The 26,284-nt window shown below is 38.0% G+C and overlaps 1 protein-coding gene and 1 long non-coding RNA gene across 4 annotated transcripts in view; one reads left to right on the plus strand and one right to left on the minus strand.

Moving 5' to 3' along the window:
• Positions 1–2,709: 2,709 nt before the first annotated feature.
• Positions 2,710–26,284, plus strand: part of cdh12a (cadherin 12a) — a gene marked incomplete at its 5' end in the record, with an annotated part of 47,135 nt that continues 23,560 nt past the window's right edge. The window contains 5 exons of one of the 3 annotated variants that reach the window (XM_079611856.1): positions 2,710–3,060; positions 17,764–18,058; positions 19,458–19,577; positions 22,989–23,156; positions 23,668–23,855. In XM_079611856.1, coding sequence (XP_079467982.1) covers positions 2,848–3,060; positions 17,764–18,058; positions 19,458–19,577; positions 22,989–23,156; positions 23,668–23,855 — 984 coding nt within the window. Of the gene's footprint in view, positions 3,061–12,655; positions 12,925–17,763; positions 18,059–19,457; positions 19,578–22,988; positions 23,157–23,667; positions 23,856–26,284 lie in introns of those variants that run through there. The other 2 variants (XM_079611855.1, XM_079611854.1) reach the window with 2 other exon arrangements.
• LOC306998087 lies at positions 12,666–22,224 on the minus strand. Its single transcript, XR_013797510.1, has 3 exons — positions 21,954–22,224; positions 17,721–17,880; positions 12,666–12,804 (listed from the first exon to the last, which is right to left on the minus strand). It is a non-coding gene; the product is annotated as an uncharacterized lncRNA (long non-coding RNA).

Consider the following 26,284-nt stretch of genomic DNA (forward strand, 5'->3'; position numbering starts at 1 on the left):
AGTGTGGACGTAAAACAATTTTGGAGGAGGTGTGGCTTTGAAGGGAGGGTGGGATCTAACACTTTCAAAGCTATCTTGCTTTAGGTGGCCTATCTGAAATTGCCTACCCTGCCTTTAAATGACTGACGTGTCATTTTTAAAGAAACAAACACATTTTTATAAATGTGGATGTCTCCAAATAGAGAGTTTGTCAGATTTAGCTCATCCTACGTACCCCTAAACAACCCTCACAGGAAACTGCATTTTTACATTTTCAAAAACATTATTTAGTATAAATTATAAGCGTTTTTATTATGGGGACCAAAACATTTTCTCCCACAACGTAGGTGTTACAAGGACCCCCAACCCCCCAACACACACACACACACACACACACACACACACACACACACACACACACACACACACACACACACACACACACACACAGCTAATCTATATGTCACTCAAAATGACACAAAGCACAGATGTTGTCAGTGGTGAAAGCCTTGAGTTGTAGAATACATTGCCTGTCATGGCACACTATGGCCCCGTATAAACCTGGTCTTGATTTTATTACTGGACATTTTTTAACTTTTTAAAAAAGCACAATATTGTTTTCAAAATACTTAAAAACTTTCCTTAAACTTAACTTAAAAAAAATGTGATGTTTGGAGCAAGAATGCTTATTTTTGTTTGTATGTAATCCATTCTTCACATGTGGTTCCGATTTCCTCTGAATGTGGTTTCAGTGATCAGATCATACAACATTTTGGACCACCTTTACTAACCCTTGCTGTGGTCGGATTCACTGGATGCTAATACCAGGTGTAAGCAGGGAATACATGTTAAGATCTGTCTCTTTCAGTACACTATATGTGTGAGTAGTGATCACAGACCGTATCCAGTAGAAGCTTGTCTCACACCTGGATGCCTGAATGATCTCAACACCTTGATGGTTTGGCATCTACTGAAAATTGCAGAACTTTAGAGATTTTCTACCCCCACACTTGGACCCCCCTCACTCAAAAAAAGAGTCTCTCTGTTATAGCCCACCATGTGTTGTGAGGATTATCTCTTAGTCTAACTCCGGATGGAAGCTTGCCATGCCATCTGCTCCGAGGATGATCAGACTCGGGGATTCACGCCAATGCCTGACCAGCAGTAAATTAAGGTAAAGTGTTTGTGATTGTGTTATGTGTTTCTGGAAACCCAGAAACACATAACAACACTCTGTATTGCCCACACCATTAACATGCTCAATGGCTTTGCATCCGTATGTTGTAAGTAAATGGAAAGCCAGACCAGAATTTGAGTCTCAGTTGATGGTCCAATTACAGAAGATAATGGTGGCTTGTTTAACTACTTACTATAGGTTGTAGGCAGAGCTATTTAGTGGTTGTGTGCGTATGAGTGATGTTTGATTGTGTTAATTGTGCATAAAAAAATATGCACTGAAATTCCCTGATGTGAGATGCTTCAGATGGGCATTAACACGTTTTATGATATTTGACTTGAGAACGGCAGCAGGGCTATTCACCACTGAATGTTCTGCTTCTGATGACGTTGTAAATTAACAATAATATTCAAGGCACAATAAATGTAATATTTTTGTTCTTCGATTCATTAATAGTTGAATCTGCGTGGTATGACTCGGCTCGCATTACTTTTACTTTTTACTTTACTTTACTTTACTTTTTGCGTGTGATGGTCGTTTAAAAAAGTTGTGCGAACAAATCGCTTGGAACCTCAACCGAGGTAGCCTACTAAAAAAAGAACCAGGTAGGCCTACTAGGTACTGTACACATTGGAAAAACCCCCAAAATAGAGCCATACCAAGCCGTACCATGCAGTGGAAAAGAGCCATAAAACAGTGTCCTCATAAAAAAATGACACGATAAATCAACAAGGTATCTTTAATTTTTGCCCTAAACGTTCTTCACCGCTAAGAAATGTTAATATTTATTTATTGTATTAACATTGATATATAATTTAAATTTAAATGAATTGAAGCAGAATTTATATTTTTTTTAGAGTTTTTGCCATAAACTGCTGGCATTGCATAAAACGATTCTGCATTTTGTTCCTTGATTTCTATTTGGATATCCTCAAGTTTCCAATGAGTTTAACACACTGAAAACTCATTGGAACAAAGTAGCGCTCCTCATGTATAATAAGCATAAAACGTTATTAAACAAGAACTCTACAGGCAAGAGATCTGTAAAACTATGTGAACGACATATTTGGTTAGTCCAACCAATTGCTTTGTGGATAAGCAGAACAACACATAACACAAGTGTAATCAAAAATTCATGTATGTACCACCAGAACCTCTGACCTCAACCTTAAAGCCTCCCCCACCCCCATCATAAAGAATTTTAAAAGTATTTTAAGTTGGGTCAATCCACATCCAGAGATTCAAATAAGCCAAACACGGTAGGGAAATTGAATTAGTGAGATTTCGAGAATAGGCTATACCAACGTTTGACGTTCATGAGCAAGGTGAAAACAAGTCAATGTAACAAAAATCTGCCGGCTCGCTTACTGAAAAGATCTATATCCCTTGAGGGTAACACAGCAAAGCTGACTATGTTTAGCACTAGTGGGACCCGCATTAATCTGGCATTTTAAAGGGGGAGGAGATCCAATCTCTGGGAGGGAAGTAACGCCAGACGAGCAGCCTCTGACACCCACAGGATCCCTGTACCGAGAGCATCAGTCCTGAGCGCACATGAGCGTTACAGCAGCCAGCCTCTCTCTCTCTCTCTCTTCTCTGTCCCCTTGACACTGCAGGGGTGAATACTGAATTCAGCGAGCGCTTTGCTCTCCCCCTCATTCTGTTTTCACAGAGCTCTGCACAATGCTCAGATGAGAGAGGGAGAGACAGTGTGTAAGAGAAAGAGAGGGCAAGTTAAAGAGAGCCAAAGAGAGAGCGAGAGGGTGAGCGCATTACAGAGAGTGATTGAGGAGAAGACCAGAAAGAGAGTGTATGTGCAAGACCGAAGAGTTTATTGCAATAGCGACTGGAGGTCTGGATTGTGCCGCTTTAATCCTCGGGAGACTTTGTGGGACGTTTGGAAGGTATGTGCACATTTTTGTATAAACAGCCTGTTTTAAAGTGACCACAAAGAGAATTTCTTTCCAATTAAATGTGAAGTGAAAGCAAACTATAGAAATTCCAAAAATTGTATTTCCAATGGGGAGCTCCTGCAGTTGTTGTGCGATCATCATTCAGAGGTTGTTACTTAAACAAGTACTGAAATGTGAGTCGACCACTTTTTATTATCACTCTGGAATGAGACATCCTGTAAAAGACAAGTGCTCATGTAGATATGCGTAATGTGTGAGTGTTATTGAGATCTAACTGAAGCATGTGATGGGCAGCTTGCGGCCATTAAGCAGATGCTAGGGGTCAGCTCTTGGTGATGCACTGGTGATAGGTAAAATATTTATCCTAAGTGAGTGCTGTTATGAATAAGAAATGATTTGTGATGAATTTCTACTTTATATGTCGTGGGATAGTTAACCCAAAACTGAAAATTCTGTCATCATTTACTCATATTGTACTAAATCTGTATGATTTTCTCTCTGTTCTGCGGAACTAAAAAGATGATACTTTGATTGTATGGACAAAAAAGCACTGAGACATTTTTCAAAGCCAATAGGGTCCCCATTGACTTTCAAAAAATCTTTGTGTTCCACAGATGAAAGGAAGTCATACAGGTTTGGAATGATATGAGTGTCAGTAAATGACTTTTCATTTTAGCGTGAACTGTCCCTTTAAGATTTCGCACAGAAAGATTGCGTATGGTTCAAAGATGTTCTTCATGAATTTTAACATCAGGCATTTTATCTTCAGAGCGACGGGGATGGAAAACAAATTCGGAATAAGAATGGCAGATAAATGATCATTGTGCTGTCATACTGTCAGTGCAGAACCTTGTTTCGGGTATCAAACAGAGAAGTTAACTAAACAAATAATGACACTGCACATGCTGGAGGTGAAAAAAAGACCTGAAATCTTCAGTAATTTCCTGAAAACTACAATAAAATCACAATGTTCTGCCCAAGCATAAGTATATCTGAGTTGCCTCATGCCACATAGAACAATGATGGATGATTCTATGTTTGAAATGGTCCCTATATGGAACTATACACTGCTATTGTGTTTGATTGTTTTGTATTCCTGCGTGTTTGCATAATTACCCCATTGTTTCCATATTAAAAACAGTGGAATGTACATATCTGCATTTGACAAGGAATCCATTCAACATTGATTCGCCGCTAAATTAACACACAATAACATTTGTTCACCATTTCCCAATGGCACAGCTTTCAACATCTCACCGCAGCTGATAATAGTCCATGGAAAGCCATTGTTCATGGTCTTAACGTCAGCTATGTGTGTTCAGACCTTCAAACGGCAGTATATCAGTGTCTAGGTTGCTCTCTTGGGCTTCATCTGGAAGGGCCAATAACTCTGTGAATATGAGATTAGACACAGCGTTTCATTGGATCTCAGACTCAGAGGACAACAGCACAATTAAACATCTCTTTATTTACCACAGCCTGCATTAATGTGGTGGCTAAATACAGAATGAGAGACACACAATGAGAAAGAGGTGGAGAAAAGAGATATTAAAAATATGCTCACTGTATGTTCTACATTTATAAAAAAAATATATATATATATAACATCTTATAATTCTCTCTCTCTCTCTCTCTCTCTCTCTCTCTCTCTCTCTCTCTCTCTATATATATATATATATATTACACAGAAGAAAGAAATTCACGTTTAGGAATGACATGATAACGAGTAAATGATGACAGGATGTTAATTTTTTGGGGTGAACTGTTCCTTTAAGTACCAGTTAAGTCCCAACTAGGTCTTAGTACCACTCAGTCTTTTACTGGATGTTGGTCGAAATTCGATATCACCCATGAAACTCAAGGTATGATAAATCTCTCTACTGTTCCAAACACAACAGAATAAGAAATCATCATGACACTGTGCAGGGTGTATATGGAACAAATAGCTTTCAAGGGCCATGAATGTCTGCTCTTCCAAAACCATGAGGGAATTAATGCTCAAATCAACCTAAATCATAACCAGGTTATCAGAACAAACACTCTATAAAAAAAAAAAAACACCCATACTGTCCTGTACGTGCCAGAAATGTAATCTGGTGAAATAACCAACAAAAGCCATATTTACATAATATATTGTACTTTTAAAGTCTGCGTGAAGTTGCAAATTAGAAGTTGCAAATTACTTTTCTCCAGTGTTGTGACGTATTTCTAAGTGAAACGAAAAATATTGAATAGAGGGCAGGGTTTTACTTTAGTGCTCCTCCTCTCCATCTCTCGCTCATAGCAGACTAACGGCGTGAGGGGAGTGGTTAAGCGTTTTCAACCCAGGCCACCAGACGTCATCAGAAAAGGAACGCCATTCCAGACTGGGGGCCCTATCTTGCACCCAGCGCAATTGACTTTGAACACCGACGCATGTATCATTCCTATTTTGCACCCGCGCACAGCGGACTTTTCCCTCCACAGACGCACGTCGGTAAATTAGGGAATAAACTTGCGCTCGCGGGGGCGGTTCAGCGCAAAGAGGAGGCGTGTTCCGGCGCAAAACTTCGCTGGTGCTATTTTCCAGTTTTAGAAAGCAATTGCGCCACTGACCAAGAAAAAAACAGTCTAAAGACAGTGGCGCGTTGCGCGTTAGTGATATGGTATTTTAAGGGCGCGTGCTTGGCCATAATGTAGCGTGTGAACGCACATCCACTTTGATTCTCTAATAATTATAAACAGACGCAGCAGTTTTCATTTTTGCAAATCATACATTATTACAAGGAAAAATATTAACACACGAGGGAAATCATTGTTGTGTCCGTGAAGATGTGAAAAAGATCTATCTAGATATTTTTTTTTTAAATCTAGATTAGGCTAAACATTTACCCAAATTATACGCCTGTTTAACCGAAGCTAATTTGGGTGGGTTTCTCCCATCATCCCCAATGTCACTTCTCTGTGTTTTACGGTCCTGACGAGAACGTCGGCCTCCTCGGCTGTGAACTGCTCCTGGCGTGTGCTGGCAAATCCGCCGTTATAATAGCAATCCGCCATGGAACAAGTGCGTCTGCTCTTAAAGGGAATGTGAGAGGACGCTCTGATTGGTTTATTTCACGTTACGCCCAAACCACACCTATGAATAATGAAGCTACTTCAGACCAACCCCTTTTAGATTTGCGCCAGGCGCAAGAGCCATTTATCCCGCCGGGAAAATAGCAACAGCGCCGGGATCCGCCCACAAAGTTACTTGCGCTTTGCGCTTTGACACTTGCGTTTCAGATCGTTAAAATAGGGCCCTGGAAGTAACTTTTCAGATTTTGATTAAAGATTACCATGGCAAAAAAAAAAAAAATATTTGTATTAACTTGCACATATTAATTGTTCACCACAAGACTAGTAATATGAGCTAACAAATTAAATAGGGTAAATTTTGATTTCATGTCGACTTTAATAGCAATTTATATAACTACACAAATAGACATTGTAGTTGTTTTTTTGTGTTCCCAGATGGCCACAATGTCTGACCACAATAAAAAAAATCAATGGGATTCAAAATTTAATTTAAACCGGAAAATGAAAAGGTTATGATGTAAAAAGAACAATAAATGTTTTAGATCACTAATTTAATAATCAAATTTGTCATACTGATCTTGTGAACTTGTACAGACAGTCAGAAGTTGAAGTTCCTTGGATCATCTCAAATCATGCTGGAGAACAGGTTTGACACAAACTTATGGAGTTTCTGGAACTCAAACGCTGTCATTAAAGCAAAAGAGAAAAAATAATAATCCTTACACTCATGTTAATCTTTAAAATCATAAAAAAATGCAGCTATATAAAAGTCACATTATGTAAATAACTTAGAAGTAAATCACTTCATGTAAATTCACTTTCAAGATTAAGACTGTGAATAAATACAGACACAACATATAGGCCTACACATCTTTGTGTACAGTGACACAGAGAAAAAACACTTTCATATACTGCAAAAACAAAAGAACAAAAACCCATATTTCATATCATAGAAATAAGAGGATCCAAACATTGCAGCAGCTAGAAGCTCAGTTAACTAAAAATATTTGCGAGTGTGGGTGCTGAAAATCATTCAGCCTTGGGGAGGAAAGACCACACTCTGGCCAGAACATGATATCAGAGAGAAAAAATAAGTAGCAGCGAGAAGCATTTTTATGGATCATAAGATTTCTCCAATGCATAACTTTTTCTTATATGCTTTTTTAAAGGTTTCTAATTTTGTTTTGCTGGTCTACAACAGGTTAACATGCACTAGAGATAAAAAAAAAAAAAAAAAATTCTCATATATATTGCATTGCAGCATCACCGCTTAGTATGAAACGGTTCGATAAAGGATCCACTCTCTCTAAACCCCTTGTTTCCAAAAGTCTTTGCTCTGATTTGTCAGATGGGCTAGTAGTCTGTTGTGATTGGTCTACCACTGACAGCACATGTCAGAAATGAAACATCCATAACCATATCTGAATTTCAGCTCCAGGACGCTTCCTTAGAACCTGTATACACATCGGTTTTACAATATCAAGTCCAGCCTGAGTCCTCATCCTTTTGAAGTGCATGCAAAGTTGATTTGCTTTTGCAGCATATAAAACAGTGTCTTCTCGACATGTCGACAACACGAACCATACTCTCACAGGCCTCAGATTCAACTACAGTGTTTGAGTGTGGGTCAAAGTAGACATTGTTCGTGGGCAGCCAATGAAGATCATAGGTGGGCATTATGTTACAAACCTACATAGGTTCATGCAGGAAGTAAGGCTAGTATTACTGATGACTCGTTTCAGGCAGAATCTGGTTCTTTCTTTTGGGAGACAACTCCATTTATTGTGCACCTTGATCTTAGAAACCTTGCAGACCGTTTACATCCACAAATAGCTAAATTACAAACTACATGAAAGGTACAGTAATATCAGAAAAAGTATAATAGGGACACTTTTATTTATAACTTATATCCTTATGTTCACAAAAGTCTCATTGTGAAAAAGGATGTTCATTGTGAATTGATTATAGGCACAATTAAGCAATTTGTGAGGGTTGAAATATCAGTGAAGGCTGACAGTGAAGTGAGATGAACAGAAGTTTGGCCAAGGTCGAATTAAATACTGATCATACAACCCCATTACGGCATTTATGACATTCACAGGTCTATGTTCTTTTTGTGTGTGTATATACTATATATATATGTGTGTGTATATACTATATCTACTATATATATATATATATATATATATATATATATATATATATTATTAGGAGTGATATTGCACTATTCCTGTGTTATCTGGAGAAGTTAGTAATTCCCCCTATTAAAAAAAAAAAAAATCTGTCCAAATAACCTTATTGCGTAATCTAATTTTTCTCATCCCTATGGGTAAATGTTAATGCAACCTCTTAATATGACAATCACTCATGCAAAAAAGAGAGCAGTAAAGCATGAGAGGGCAGACATACAGTAGCAAAAGAACATCGAGTTCAGAAACCCATGTGCTCTAAAGTCACGAAATGCACAACTTGCATGCACACCCACGCATCTATTTTCAAAATGCCCTGAGAATCAAAAGACTTGGTCCTGTGAAGTGCACTTCTAAGTTCTGCCGGGTTAGCCATGTTGTGTCTGCCATGCCCTCTTGTTGAGCACAAATGAAAAAGGGATTTGAATGTTTTCTCTGAGGGGCTACAGTCAGCCAAGGGCAGTTAATACATGAGGCAACTTATCCAATTTCAGAGAAGGTGTCAGGGCAGAAGGCATGAATAAATTCACGATATAATAAAAAAGAAAGTAAAAAAAAGAAAAGAAAGAAATAGCCATCCATTTCAATCTTGAAACTGAAGCAAAATCAACAACGGCATATCTTTAAATGTAATTTGACATGTTACACTGATGCCTTTCCCCGCTATACACAAATGCGAAGCCCCGACAGACCTTATTCAGGGTAGATGGCATTTTTTAATTTGATGGATTCAATATATTGTTTTGTCTTTAGGTTCTAGCTCTTATCTAATATTTACAACTCATGTTTTCATTTTCTTGTCCACTGGAAATTTGCAGAAATACACATTTGACATTTCTCTGTCTGAATACCTGAACAGTACAATATACTGACTCTTATCTATCCCTCAAACCCTTATTTCCGCTTGTGTCGTATGAAATATGCTGTTTACCCTGACTAATGTCTATTACACTTGAGTATCATAGTGCTTTGGAGAAAAAATTGCCACTATTCTCCCTCAGACGCACACACTTTGCAGGTTAGTTTACCATCTACTGAGAAAATATCCTCTGAATGACTTGCAAAAAAGAAATACTGTATTGCAACATGAGGCTGAAATATTCTAACCAACAAGATTTATGATTGCTTTTATTCAACATTTCAATAAACAAGAAATTATGTACATTAACCTACAGTAAATTTTAGAGCTTCCTTTCCAGTCCCTTTTTTTGTTTTTGTTAATGAAAATAGTTCCAAATGAAGTCAAATCCCCGTATCCAAGCAACATGCCATAGCGATAGGTGCGCCACAACTCACAAACCTATGCACCAAATATCTTTGCACATCATTATTTTTTTAATTAATTTGGAACAACATCCACAGCGATCCAATCAATTCCTAATGGACAAAATCAAGTCCCGCTCTAAATTTTTTCTTGTTCAAGAAGCCGTCTCACTCAGACTTTACAAAAGGGAAGAAAAAACTGTCGTAACTTCAGTTTCATGCCGACTTTAAGCCAAAATGCTAATACTATCCTATCCTCTCTCTCTACTGTAGCCTAATCCATGTGTCTAAACTTCAAGTCTTTCAATTGGATGAGCTTTACGGAGCTAACATGATTGGTAATTGGAATCCCCTTTAATCACAGGGGAATTCTCAACTTTACATTGTTGAATAAAGTTTTAAGATTTAATTATATGATTTCCCTCATTTGCATATCTTTCTATGCTCCAAAGAACCGAGGCACAGTGCTTTTAAAGCAGTACCGAGAAACATATTTAAGAGTATAATTTCAAATATTTACCACTTTCAGTGGAGATATGCCAGTGTGTGTCTCCCTGTCCTTTCTCTGAGACATCAGTTGTCTGTGTGTCTCTAGTTTCTATGTCCTCAGCCTCTGCTAACAGCCCTCCGTTTCTAACGTGATATGACAGCACAATTTCAGTGAATCTGCTGGGTGATGCATGCTAGAATGTCGCATGTTTATTCAGCAACAGACCCAGAGAGTAAAGTTCACTCACATCACGTTACATCACGTCAGCCAGAATACACCAGTTCATTCATTTGCCACAGACTGGCAATAAACTTTCATAGTCAACAAGAAAAAAAAAGTGAAGTTTAAAATAATGAGGGCTTAGTTTTTATTGTGTGATGACCTTTGGACAGACACTGAAAATGCTCTTTCTGGGTACACTGCACTTGAGGTCTTTGAGCTTGTTAAGTGTTGAGACAATTGCTGAGGTTTCTCCGTGGGGAATAATAATATTGCTGCAGAGACACAATGTCCTGCCAACCATAAGACATCTCACTACCACGGCACACAAGAGGTCTCCAGGGATTCGTATTGCAATCATTTGCTCTGCTTGGTGGTCTGTCTGGCAATTGATGTTGCACTAGCTTATTTGTTATCCTGCCCTCTTTATCTACATAGATTTTTTGCATGTTGCAGCATAAAATCACATGTAAATAAAACATATTTCATCTCCCACACTGTCAGAATTGTGCATGTATTAGATTTATTGTAATAGAAATATTAAACCAATATATTCAGTTGGGGCACTAACAGGTACAGTATAAAATAAGGGTTTGAGAGGGCAGGAGAAAATATGCCCTGAGAGTATGGGAAAATAGTGTTGTCAAATCACTGCAATGTGCTTCTCATGTCTTTTTATTGCATCCTACTGATCTGAATTTGGCTAATTGTGTATTACCCTTACAGTTTAAATAGGCTAGCGACTATTTTTTTTACTGTTGGTATATATACACTAATGGTATTTCTAGTGTCAGATTCCCCATCTGAGTGATGATGCTTAAACAAGAAGTTAACAGAGAGTAAGTCACATTTAGACACAATATTGCCAGTTTCTTTGTCTATTGTCCATAGCAGAACTTACTGTTTCTCTGAGCATAAACAGCAGTGGCATTTTGAATGAATCAGTGTTTTGAACAAATCAGATGTGCAAATTATTTATTGACTCACTCATAAAGACATTAATTTATTTTTTTATGAATCTGTGTTTTTAAAAGAAGTGTTTGAGTGAATGAATAAATGTGTTTGAAATTGTGTATCTCTGTAGCATAGGTCTACTATTCCTACCGTATCCAAATAAAATATAGTAGAAAGAGTAGTATTATGGTATTCCATGCATATTCCCTTGTTTCGTTCCTGAACGATTCCATGTTTGGGAGCAAATCACTAAAGCGATTGATTCATTGGCCTACCAGTATAACCTGCAGAAAGAGTCAGTGAAGATCAGCATTTAACTTTGGCTTTATTTTAAAGTGTGGTGGTGGAAGTATCATTTCCCATAGCCATTATAGTGGATGTACTGTATATTGTATACTTGATGAATGTGTAATTTTCTTTACTCTATTTCACATGGGTCTCCTGTAGCTTATTTCTTTAATAGTACAGTTTGATATTTGAGAATAAGCTCTGTTATTTGTTCTGCAGACTTTTATTGATTCACTGATTTGAACAGCTTCACTTAATAACTTTAGAGCCAGCGGGAGATTTCCTACTTTGTTTAAAAAGGAGTGGCAAGGTCTTAAAGTGGCCTCATTTATATCTTTCCTCCAGACACAGTATTAAATTAATTAGCATACAATATTTCCATCTGCTACCCAATCAAAATTGTAAAGATATTGGTTGCATTTTCTACAGTGGCCAACTAATATACTGCCTTAATTCTCATAACATTTGGTTCAACATTGATGGATAGTCCTCTTGTACATAATTATTCAAGATCTTTCCATTTAGAGGGTGATTAAGAGAAAAGTTGTCTGATTTATGACCCTAAGCATCTGGACTGGCTTGTGCTTCCTGTGACTTAACATCTGTGTTGCCAGGTCAAAAACAACCCTACTATTCAAGTGGGACCACCTCATTTTCAAGACTAATGCACTGAAAATGAGCACAGAATTGCACATCCAGGATAGTCCTGGAGGTCTGCCAACAGTTGTTCAACACTTGCCAAACTCACTCGTTCTTGCAGTCTCTTTTACACGCTTGTTTCTCAAACCTCCCAGTGCGAAATGTGCTAAACGAACTCGAGTGAGCCAATTTACTCAGATTTCCTGTATTTGTAAAGCCCTTTAAGTGAGATTACATTGTAGCTGAACAGCTACACATAACAGATAAACATAACAGACAGTGTGACCTTCTTCTGCTTTCATTGCATGCCAACATGATACCCACACTACAAATCCTCATAATCTCATTGATTTAAAGTTCCGTTGCTTCTTTTCTCTTGCAGGTGGTTAACTAAAATTTCAAGCACCCCAGGAGTTCCATGGATGTTAGTTGTTGTGTGCCACCAAGGCTTTGGATTCATCGCTTCTTTGCCTTCACCATAAAAGTCACCTGTGTCCATCTTTGCATCTAAAGGTTGTTCCAATGCTCATGGGGAACTGCCTGCTGCTGTTCCTCTGGTGCCTCTTAGACAAAAGCTTTGTATCTCCCCTCCACTCTTCATCCCAGAGCAGGATGGGGAAGGAGCAGCACAGGAACCTGATGGCACATAGGAAACATGGCATGATGGGAGTTCACAGAGTCAAGAGAGGATGGGTGTGGAACCAGTTCTTTGTTCTAGAGGAATACATGGGATCTGATCCGCAGTATGTCGGAAAGGTAAGAAGAAACAAATATTCTCAGAGCCGAGGCTTTGGACCAAAGGTATTGAGAATAGATTGAGAATAAAACTGTGGGGGAGTTCAAAGGCTTGAACTAGAACTCGCTGCTTCTAGTTATTCGTATTCTTCTTTTATCTTCACTTCTATGTTCATGACCAGCTTTTGGTTGCTTGAAAGTAAATATTCTCAACCGCATAACATGGTTCATGGTTTGAGCAACCAGATGGTGCAATTGAGATAGAGATCATAAGATAAAAATAAACATGATGTTGGATAACTTTTTAGCAATGCATTACAATTTGCTTATTTGTTTGTAAAGTTTACATGCATTTTACATTCAGATCTATGCTGAAACATACACAATGGATGAATTGACAGAATCTTAAATGTAAACATATATTTTTATTAATCCTTTATATTATATTTATATAACCTGTTACATAAATGTAAAAAACAAACAAACATTGCAACATGGAAAATAGAAATGTTTAAATGTTTACATTTCTGAATATAATAAATAGAGGAGAATCTACATTAATATATATAGATCATTGTTTCTAACTGCAGTATGATTACATCATCAACTTGAGTCCTCCGTGTGTAATAAGATAGTGGCAGATGCTTACCATTTTAGCTAGGCAACAATCAGATATATGTATGAGATTCCACATTCAACCGCTCTAGACACATCGGTGTGCCCGCCATCTTGGACCGGTCAGCATGTTGTCACTCACAGTTAGAAATATAGGCAAATGAGGCATCTATCTATATATATATCTATGGGTACCAACTCTGGAGAAGACAGCTGTTGTAAAGTGTTATTTTAAAATTTGTTCCTTTGGATTTCCCACCAAATAACAGAATGGCAAAGATGTTTGATTGTCGTAGATTTGCAAGAGAAGCGAAGAATGCTAGCTGCTTTCCGAAGGTCATTTATTCAAAGCTGTGGAGTAATGCATTAAACTTTAGTAGGTGTGACTAAAAACATACATCAACTTTCCTGAGTTAGTATGTATGTTTCATACAAAACTGCAAACTGTACCAGAGTTCACAACACATGAACTGCCCTGACCAAAGCGGTTCACTTCGGAAGTTAAAGGGTTAGTTCACCCAAAAATGAAAATTCTGTCAGTAATTACTCACTCTCATGTTGTTCCAACCCCGTATGACTTTCGTTCACCTTCGGAACACAAATTAAGATATTATTGATGAAATCTAAGAGCTGGCTCACTCCTTGTATGGCTGCTAGGTAATTGCATCTGCCGGCCCAGTGACTAGCTCAACCCTAAGTTTATCAAACGACGAGAATACTTTTTGTGCGCAAAAAAACCTCGACTTTATTCAAATATTCGTTTTCTTCCGTGCGGGCCTCTGATGTGTGTTCACGAGAGCGGCACGACACATGCGCAAGATCTGAGAAGATGACGCTCACGATCATTTGATGGAAAAGTGTAAAAGGTAAGCCATTCCTTTTGCGGCATTGGTTGGTAAGGCACTTCTACGTTTTCTCGTTGGTTTCTCACGATTCGGACAGTCAGGAAATGCAGTTTAGAATTATTTTAAACACTACATCGAGACTTCTTACGTCAGAGGCCCACATGGACGAAAATGAATAGTTGAATAAGGTCGTTATTTTTGTTTTGTTTTTGCACACAAAAAGTATTCTCATCGCTTGATAAACTTAGGGTTGAGCCACTGTAGTCACTTGGACTATTTTAACGATGTCTTTACTAACTTTTCTTCGCCGGCATGTGCAATTACCTAACAGCCTATGAAGGAGGGATCCAGCTCTCAGATTTAATCAAAAATATTTTAATTTGTTTTCTGAAGATGAACGAAAGTCTTATGGGGTTGGAACAATATGAGGGTGAGTAATTCCTGACATAATTCAAATTTTTGGGTGAACTAACCCTTTAAATTTCAGAAAACTGATTTTACACCAACCAAACATATTGACAATAGTATGCCTGTGTCCACAACATCATCCTGTGTGATAATTGCATTTTTTCATCTCATCTTCTTATGCACCAAAATTGTTACATTGTCAAACATAAAATGTGGATGGTATAATCTGAAACCATTTAATTAGTATTCACAGCAAAGGGAGAAGGTTAAAATGGCTCCATATTGGATCCCAGGATGAAAATTCAATATCAAGGTCCTCTACAAAAGAGGTTGGAATTGAGCACCTTCAGCTTAAATGGGATCAGAGTTAAATTGAATAGTCTGCAGTCAATGCCAGTCCAATCAGTATGGCCTAACTGAGAGCTGTCTGTGCGGATGTATATCGGGAGACTGGGGCTTGTCACAGGCATGTTCACAACCACATGCCACCTCTACTTCTGTGGCTGAAACACATTGCTCTTATTCACTCAAGATCAGTCAAATGTCATGGAAGAGCCTTGCCTGTAACCTCTGATTTATATAACCTGAGAACAGCAATAGAAAGAGCCAATAAAGCTTTAATTGCAAACAAACATGTTAGCCTGTCACTATAAATAGAGTTTGTTGGCTATTACCTCCTTTAACTTGGGTCACTGGAAGAATATGGCTTACAGGCTACTTATGCATTGCATGGATGGTGCCCATGTTGGCATCAAATGAGCATGCTGCTATTTAAAGAGACATTGTTAACTGTTGTCAATATTTTATAATCACTGTTATTTGATCATTTTCAACCATGTGAATAAAAATAATAAAGATTAAACAGTCTGTTAAAATGAAACAATGCAAGAGAGCCTGTTTGATTGTTGCTGTAAAGCTAATTATGTTATATACCTGAATAATTGTTGTGAAAATGTAGGTACATTTGTGCAGTTAATTTAGTGTTAGTTATTCCCCAGCACTGATGTGTGCAGGAAGTTTAGATTCACTGCCTGACACACTGCAAACTTCACATTGTAGGTCCAAGTGCATTTTCAGTAGATCACAACACTTTAAACTTTGTGTTGCAATTGTGGCTTCACACCTGCCATAGCTGTAATTATTAGTTGGGGAAGATTGTGATCAGAGCTGGCACCATGGGAAATTATAACACATTCCATCACATAATGTTTGAGCTGCTGCCACAATTAAAGTGACACCACACATGAAATGTTACATCAAAGTTACATGACAGGAAAAGTTTAATTAGAGCAAGAAAGAAAAGGAATGTGGGGAAAATATTCATTCTGCGCTTTGTGTTTACACTGTGCCTTGTGCATTAGGCTTCTCTCAATTCAGTTATATCCTGATTAAAAATGAATGGGTCAGTCTGAATAAATGGTTGAGAAATTTGAGTGCTCAGTTAAACGATTGCTTCTTTCTCAGTAGGAGCCAATTGTAGAAAAATACTGGATCATATAACTTGGTGTGCTAACTGGTGTAACAGTCCGAACGGCCTATTTGCTAGTTGTGGTCAAATAATGTGGTGCAGAATCCAAGAAAGCCTTTAATTGGATTCTAATTTGAACGTTTTGCAGAGTTATCACAACTATTTTGTGAATATGTTACAATTATTATTCCAGATACACCAACAAATACACTAAAGTGGATTCAAAATCACAATCTTTTTAATTCTAGCAATCAGATAATTTCTCAACTCTTGACATTTATTTAATGCTGACAAATTTACTAATTTACTATATCAAATGTGTCTGCAAGTTTTCTTTTTGTCTTTATTTTTCCATGTGAAGCAAGGAACACTTTTTGTTTGCCCTTTGCAGTGAGGATATATTACCCCACTGTCACATTTTCTTTCCAAGTATGACCTTTTCAGTCGAAAATAACTCTTCTTGATAGCCTTGCCTTTTTTCTGGGTATTTTACTGTCAACACTCAGGATTGTCCTTACCTCTAAACACATTTTGTGAGACCATGTACTGTTATACAGCCATTGGTGGTCACCATTTTAGGATAGTGTATTCTTAATTTATTGGCCTCATTGGCATTCATAAAAGATTAGTGATATTGAACTGTAATGAACTGTAACTTGACACAGATTAGCTCTTTCAATACTGGGTTGAAGCTCATGGATTATCTACTATCTGCTAATGTGAAACTTTGTAAGGCCTGTTCCCGATCTAATGCACTTTTATTATTAGTTACCCTGCCATGCAGGAACATGGCATGATTTAGCAGTACAGAGTTCTTCTTCCATTTTGATAATTTTGCATCCTTTCACTTTACATCAGTGATTTATTTTTCATTTCAGAGTATTAATTCGATAACTTCAAACTATCCTTCCTTTCCAGTCAGAGGATCAAACTCTGTTTCGTCAGTTCATAAATTTGGTGTTTCCTTACGCTTCCTCTGAGTTGAAAAGATAGCGGTTTCCCTCAACACTCTATTATCTTAGGATCCTTATGTTTTGTAATCTTTTATTTAGTAGTTGTTGTTTTTTATCTTGTCTGAAAAAAGAAAATTCTATAAAACCTCCAGTAAAGCCATTATATTTTCAGCTGAAGAATATCCATGCTGTAAATAAATCAATGTTGAGCCGCTAACAGAAAATAAATAATGAGGGTTATCCACATCAATCCTCTTTGGACATGCTCTAACTGTAAGGGTAATGACATGCCACCCACATGTTAGCCAACATGTAGTCACATGATCAGAGATTGAAATAGGATTGGTTTGGTTAGGCCAAATCTGATTTACTGTAAGTAAAATTATCATTGGATATGCTACGTTTGTGTTTAAAAATGATTATGTCTTGTAACACAAATGTCTCCTGTTTTTGTTTGCTGATTTTGTATTTGCATATATTTGCATTTGTTTACAGTTAAATTATGGTAATTAGTAATAATTTACTCACCAGCTCCCAGTGAGATTTCTCATCGTCTCTTTTCACATTGCAGCTTCACTCTGACCTGGATAAGGGAGCTAGTATGGTGAAGTATACTCTCTCAGGTGAAGGAGTTGGCTCTATTTTCACCATCGAGCCGAGCACCGGAGACATCCACGCCTTAAGGAGCCTGGACAGAGAAGAGAAGCCTTATTACACACTGAGAGCGCAGGCTGTGGACGTGTTCACGGGCAGACCCTTAGAGCCCGAGTCGGAGTTTATTATCAAAGTCCAGGACATCAATGACAATGAGCCAAAGTTCCTGGAGGGCCCATACTCGGCCAGCGTCCCAGAGATGTCACCCATCGGTGAGTTCACTTCTCATTATGTCCCAGATGGTTGGGTGTTTGATACTGAGGGAAAATCCTGGCCTCAAAGCATGTTGCTTTTAAGTACAGTACATCTTGATGTAATGATCTGAACTCTTCTTCTTGATTGTTCACATACATATTCAAGGTCAGTGAAAGATGTTAGGCATTAGTCTGTTGCTGCTAGAAATTAACTGCACTGAATGATTTATCCCTGCTGCAAAAACAGCTTAAACCAGCCTAAGGTGGCTAGTCGGTCTCCCAGCCTGGCCAAGCTGGTTAAGCTGGTCTGTTTTGATGGTTTTAGAAGGCTTTTGATCACTTTTCAGCTGTCCAGGCTGGGAGACCAGCTGGCTTGACAACTAATCCCAAATGCTGTTGAACCCTAGGAAAGCATTCACAATTCTCGATTATTCTGACTATTATACTGTATTTCTAAACAACATTTTTAGATTGGCACCCTAGTGCAATAGATGAACATCTATGCAGCTTACACTCTCATTATTTTTAATAGTGTACACTTGAAAATATATGATTTGGTTAGTTAAAAAAGTATGACAAATAAGCAATTTATAGGCTACTGCTTTAAATGTGTTATGAAACAGAAGTAGCAACACATCTGTCTTACAAATTATCCTAAAAGAAAAAAAACAATAGGTGAGGACTTGGTTCTATCAATTATTTGTTGATTGGATTTTATAATGTGGGCATTGCACTCAAAAGAATGCAAGCTTGTCGATTGTGAAGGGTTGGGGTTGAAGCGAACTAAATGATTGGAGAAGTCTGGCATACATCACCAGAGAATTGTTTTTTTCCTGAAGGTCGAGTTATTTTGCTTAAACATTACGAGGTCAAAAAAAGAAGAAAAATTATACTCACATTTTGCAAAGAATGGGAGCAAATGCATTTGTGCTGCTATGTCATTTTTCTGCTTTTCATATATTCATATATTCATATTATTTACATCATAGTGGAATCTAATGTGAAGTACAAATGTATATTAAATATATAAAACCTATCATTATTTATCTTTGTATACTGCTTTTAATAAATGTTGTTCTGAAGCTTTACAAAGTATACTGCTTTACAACTTCCAGTGAGCAAGCCATAAGCGACACTGACAAGGAAAAACTCTCTGAGATATTTAAGCTGATGTGGAAGAAACCCTTGGAGGATCCAAGACTCAGCAAGGAGTCCTTTCTCCTCTGGCTGACACATGATTAAACAAATTGAGACAAACATGAACCATAAATCTGTTACACAATGCATGCCTATTTACAATTGCAGTATGATCATTTAGCTTTTCTTTTAAGGGAAGAATCTCAGGATTATTAATATAGTCTGTATTCATCATTATTTTTTTGCGTGTGGAAATTTGTATGGTCTCTTTCATGATCAGGCACATGTGTGACGCAAATAACCGCCACTGATGCTGATGACCCCACTTATGGAAACAGCGCGCGGATTGTGTACAGCATCCTTCATGGGCAGCCCTACTTTTCTGTTGACCCCAAGACAGGTGAGGAATAGTTGATTTTTGGGTGGTTGTTATATTTAACACATGGCCAGAGCCTAATACTACGGCATTGCCTTTGGCATGTTATTCACTGTTTCATGCCATCATCTTCTGATCAAAAAGTAGCTCCTTTGAGAGGGGAGCTATTAGGACTGATTAGTCTTTTGAAGGATGTCAGAGGTTTGCCTTTTCGTGATTGCAGCACAGTTTAATGAAGGCCTGTTTAATTCGTCATATCGCTGTAGGTCTTTTACGTCCATTAGAAGAGAATCGTGCTGTTCTTATAACCGAGGGCAACAGTTTCATTGAGTTCAAGTTAACTTAATTATTTAGTAAATGTCACTTTATTGTTTCGTAATGTACACAGTCTCAAACTTGTTTTAGATTTGATGTCACTTTTGATGTCACTATTTTGGAAGTTAAAACCAGCCCTTCAGATTAAAATGTATTAGATTTTAAATAGTCATAATATTTTTTTTTATAACTTTTTTAATGGTAGTGTAGAAATATTCAGATGCAAGATAACATGTGGCCTGTGTATTCACAAACGATTACAAATAGCAATGCAGATTAAGACTAGGCGATTTCCTAGGCAGATATTGACTTGGAACTATTGTGGAGAAGGCAGCACTACTTGGGTGCATAGATATCACGCAACACCTGAGCGGTAACGTTATGTTACGGTCCCAGACATAGGATTTATAATGAACAGTGACGTGACATCACTGCCAGATTCAAACTGCTTTCGCGCGTTGGCTGGCGCTGAGCCAGAGACGCACGAGCACAGCGCTGTCATATCACAACTAGGCCTATGCTGTGTTTTCAAGCTCATGTTTATTTTAGGTTTCAGACATTTAAATACACATAAACACCAGTAAAGCAATACATTTTGAGTTTGTAAAATTACCATGTTTGCTGTAACCGTAGCTAGCTGTAATTAACGCCTTAAACGCAACAATCCAAAAGCGAAGATAGCCCAGTAGTATATTCCTGCACAACCGGAGGCTGCAGTTTTAGGACCCCAATTTTAGGACCGCAGTTTTAGGACCCTGGTTTTTTTGTGACAGCGCCACCTACCGAACTGGATGATATAGCGGCGGCTGCTGTTTCAGGACCGCAGTTCTAGGATCCAGGTGGTTTAGTTTGTACATAGTATCAAGATCCACCTTGATCCTAAGTCTCATTAGAAAATATATATATGTTTTAACAAATAAGATTATGGAATAGAATAGCTCCTGCAGCAGGTGGATTAGAGCAAGTAGCATCAAGCTACACGATACAATTTAAAAGATTAATATTAAACTTTTACTTAAAGCTCACTTTAAACCACCATCGAGTAAGATAGGATATTTGTACCATATTCCGGTCGCGGTTTAAAATGGTTTTAAGTCATAAAAAGATGTTGATATATGGTATAATAAAGCAATTTATATGCAACTAATGGCTACACCTTGCTTGGCAATACTGTAAACATTCTTAATTCATATGAAAATACCCAAAATTGCACGAAAATCACACACAAACCACATATACTCGAAATCGTGCATTTATTAGCTTCTTGTTTCAGGTGAAGAGATGTGTCTTAGCTTTGTTATCACGGATAACAGGACCGCGTCATGCAGAAGGGCAGGATTATTGTCACGTTGAACCACGTGAGATGATTGACAGCTGTACAGCGAATGAGACTTGCGTACATTACTGACGCAAATCAGGAAGAGGAGACCCAGATCTCTCTGTGTTCGCTGTTTGAGTTTTATCATAAACACTATCGAGTCTTAAATCTTTCTAATGATGCTCAGTTTGTCCAGATAAAATAAGTAAGAGTGTGATGTTTTAACGAGTAATGAATGTTGAACAACAATCTGTTGTGATTAACAATGTGATCTGTTATCTTTGCCACGAAAGGGGTTAAATTTGTGTTTTTGGTAATCCAGTTCTGTAGGTGGCGCTGTCACAATAAACTAGGGTCCTAAAACTGCGGTCCTAAAACTGGGGTCCTGAAACTGCAGCCTCCCGTTGTGCAGGAATACCCTTCTCAGATAGCCTAACGTTACTCGGTGCAGGTCACGTCGGTATTTGACGGAAGTTGGGGGATTTCAGGTCCAAAGTCAATATCTGCCTGCCTTGGAAATCGCCTAGTCTTAATCTGCATACTCGTAATACGCGCAGGACACAAGAAGTAGCCTAATTATTATTATTTTGTATCACTTTTACTCACGACAAAAAGCTGCACGTCGGCTAGAATGCGCGTTCTTCCTCTGCGTGTAATTGAGACAACTGTCTATTTCAGCAGATTCATCTATATTCGGCATTTAAAAAGGGAACCCGACGCTGCAGGCTGCAGATACATAAACCATAAACAAAGTAGTGCGTGCTTACCGTTTTGAATATCAATCCTGCGCTAAACACTTTCTTTATTCCACTCCGCTCATGTTAATATCCTATTGAAATATTTGCCAAGGAGCACTCAGGTAAGATCATGGGCGTCACTATAGGCCCTTATTATGGTGGCTTCAGACCCACTAAACTTCTGCCTAGCCCCCCTAAAAAATTGTGAGTGACTGTAGTGTACACTAATTCTTGATCGCTTTAAAACATGAAATCGGCGGCAGGCTTTGCACTGTCTTGTTATAATCCGCGCGTTCTTCATTCCTCAGCGGACGTCAGAAACAGATGACAGGGTGTGTGTGTTCAACTGAGCCTCGGTCTGTCACTGCTCGTCAATGTCAGAATATTTGAGATGACCAATCAAATAAAAGTAGGCGGGCTTTATATTCACTGAAGCTGCTGAGCGCGAATTTTAGCAGCGCGACTCGACGTTTCAGTTTACGGTGAAGTGCGAGATAAGATGTAATTAGCTAAACTAAACATTTCATATTTGACAGCTGTTCAAATAATCAAACTAATACAAATTTGCTATAGCTTTCCTGGTACCCTTCAGTAATTTAACATCTCTGAGAAAATGATTCATAAACAGTCGACCCTATGTTTACTTTCTTCACTTTATCGCCTCCTTTGGGGGGTGTGGTTGTCAGGTAGGGGAGGGGGCTTCCATGAGCTTCAGTGCACAGGGGCCCCTGGGGGTACTAATCCAGCCAGACCATGCATGTACTGAGAGAAAAATGCGTTTGCCCACCAGTATCTAAATGTAGGGGAGACGGTGAATAACCCCTATTTCAAAAAACGGTGGCGTGTTCCTTTAAACCATATTATTCATGAATGTAAATTAGACTAAACTACTTTTTTTTTTTCCTCATGTGTAGGCTTATTTTAACTAAATATATATTCTGGTTGATTACAATAAACTCTTCATTTATTTTTTTGTATCCTATTAACTCTCTATCTTGACATTTTATTTATGCTAAAAAATGTATGTTCTTAAATGCCATCTCTCTGTTTCTTTTTCTGTCTCAGGAATCATAAGAGTTGCCTTACCTAATATGGATAGGGAGGTTAAAGAAATGTACCAGGTGGCCATACAGGCTAAGGACATGGGCGGTCAGCTTGGGGGCTTAGCTGGAACCACGACCATCAATATCACTCTCCGTGATGTCAATGACAACCCACCGCGGTTTTCTAAAAGTATGTTCAAAAACAGATGATTGTAGATGTACAGGAATCATTATAGGACACCCTGAGGCTTACAGTATACTGTCAGCATTTCTATATCAGCAGCAGTTTATCCCTGGGGTTTATCTTAATGTGAATTTAATCTGGTTCTTCCATTTGCTCTGTGGAAAGTAACCTTAAACATGAGTCCATTATTTGAATTGTTTAATTCAGTTAATGGCAGTCACTGATAGCAGAGAGGGGCTTTCTTTAAAACAGGGACTGAACAGTAATGCATGACCCGAGAAGAACCTCAGATTTACAATTGCCCATGATTAAGACCTCAAGGGCTCTTGCCAAACACACACAGCTACATAGAGTTTATTTTTGCAAATGTGATTAGCATTCTAGCACTTTTCTCCAGAGCTCCTGAAGTGATTATAGGATGATTATTGTTAACTGTGATGTCTAAATGTAGAGTGTTATGACTATTCCTGCAGGGGAGAATTTGATCACTGATAAAGTTGTTTGTGAATTTCAACAGGTATCTTTCACTTGCGTGTTCTTGAATCTTCATCTGTGGGCTCATCGGTGGGAAGGGTCAAAGCTCATGATCTTGACTCTGGGAAGAATGCTGAAGTGGAATATAGCATCGTTGCTGGTGATGGGAGCTCCATGTTTGATATTTACAGCAATACGAACACACAAGAAGGAACGGTCATACTGAAAAAGGTAGAGTATGGCTTCTTGTAGTCATTTTCAGTCTCAGAAAAATAAGATTAGGTATGTGGCTGTTTCTTACTGTATATTTACACTACCGGTCAGAAGTTTATTTTAAAATGCATATTTTCTCATGGTGGCAAAGCTGAATTTTCAGCAGCCATAATTTTAGTCTTCAGTGTCACATGATCCTTCATAAATCATTCTAATATGCTGATTTGGCGCTCAAGAAACAAATCATATTACTATCAATGTTGAAAACAGCTGTGTAGCCTACTTAATATTTTCCAGGATTTTTTGATGAATGGAAAGTTCAAAAGAACAGTATTTATTTGAAACAGAAATCTTTTGTAACATAAAAAATGTCTTTACTGTCACTTTTAATCAATTTAATGCATCCTTGCTGAAAATTAATAATTAATTTTCTTAAAAATCTTACTGTCCCTTTTAAAATAAAGAAAGAAAGAAAGAAAGAAAGAATGAGGATTGAGAGCTATAGAGCAGTGCCGGTTCTGTACTTCTGGGGGCCCTAAGCAAAAGCCTTTGGGGCCCGTATCAATGAGTTCATTAAAAAAAAAAAAAAAATGACCCCCAAAACCTTAATATGATCTTTCAGAGCAGTTTCAGTCAACAAACAACTGTGAGTTGAAACAATGAGTAATAATACTATGTCAAAATGACAAACAATAGGGCAAATACAATAGAAAAAAATACACATTAAATAAACAATTTAGCCTACAAGTAATAATAGAAATACATTGATTATAAATAAAGTTACTAAAGTTATTCAGTAAAGAGCAGTGAATTGTTGAACTCTTGTTTACTTTTGTTGTTTGATTAACACTAAATGGCACAGAAAGCAGGTATATTACGCTGTCACTTTAAGACCAAATGCACAGATCTATGCCGACAAGCATTCGATTACTTGCTTACTTATTACCCAACTGTTTATGTTCACTTAAGACATAACTGAAAAAACTTGGTGAAAACTCACCAAGACAGGCATTTTGACATTTTTGAGTGCATTTGTCCATTTAAGCGCACACCCGAAGCCCAAAGTAGCCTATTGTCTGTGTTTCGCTCCATCTCGGATCGCACGGACAGAGAGCCGCCTGGGGAGCAGCAGTTCTTTCGCAGCTCAATATGCTTTTAGCTTTTTGTTGTTGTTTTGTTGTTGTTGTTGTTTTTGTTACATGATTTTACTGATATGGATGTTATGCAAGGGGCGACAGCGTACCGCTTTAAAGGAAAGGAACGGAATGCGGCATCATGTTTTCAGAATAGTTGGAAGCCAAAATCAAAACCAAAACTATTAAACCCTAGTCATTAAATCATCTTTGAGAGCAAGAGGGCCCCCTGGTGGTTTGGGGGCCCTACGCAACTTGCATACTTTGCGTATAGGGAGGACGTAACTGCTACTGAGGAGAAGATTGTCAGAGAATAATGACTTAAATTTCTTTCTCATTCAAATCTTTTATGACTAACAATATAGCGCACGAATATATAGCGCAGTTTCATATGTAGCTTATGCATTATTGCCCATGAAACAGGAGCTCCTTTACCACACAGTAAGTTGATTTTGAAAAGATGAATTTCTTTGACAGCATTTGGATGTTTGTTTAGGCAATATTTATCTTGTGGCTTAGGCCGGGTGACATCAGATGCAAATCACAATTCCATTTGCATCTCTTTTTCACACACGTGAATTCAAGGATGATAGCAATAACCCCTTGTGCTCCTTCATTCAGGGGCCTGTGTGTGTTTACCCGAGGTGAGTCATATCTTATTACTGGATGGCCATCCAAAGCATCCTTTATGAATAATTCATAAAGCCATAAAAGTGTAAATGCTTAACCCACACTACTCTTGGATCTATCAATTCATTATGTTCTTTGTGGTTGTCCTTAGAACATAGCTTTCTCATTCCTGTTTTGCCAACATGTGAAAAAAAAGAGCAATATATTGGGGGTGCTGACCTCTCAGGGGATTTAAAAATACATTGTTTGAGTTTCCCCAAGAAAGTGCCCAATATTTTTTAGATTTAGTGGACATGAATAAATGAGTGCCCCCATGGCCATCAGAGCATCTACATCTTGATATGATGCGACAAGCAGAAATTCCCTCAGACGCGCATGGCCAATCATAGACGTGCTGGCTATAAATGCTTAGCTGAAACAAATGCCTTGGTAAAGGTGTGTGGATGAGGCTGGAGTGCTCTCATCCTCCAGGGAGTAGAGAGGTTACTCTTTCATTACTCAAAGCTAGTGTAGTCTGTGGACACATAATGACAGGCCACTGCTGCTATTCATCTCTCTCTGCAGCAGATGGAGAGATGCATATGAAGAATATAAAAGCATTTTAGGGGGCTATGCCTTGTTTCATAGTACATTCCATATACAAATTTGAATGATCAATTAATCACAATTACAGAAATCTGTCCA

The sequence above is a fragment of the Phoxinus phoxinus genome (genome assembly GCF_949152265.1).
Source record: "Phoxinus phoxinus genome assembly, chromosome: 5".
Taxonomy (NCBI): domain Eukaryota; kingdom Metazoa; phylum Chordata; class Actinopteri; order Cypriniformes; family Leuciscidae; genus Phoxinus; species Phoxinus phoxinus.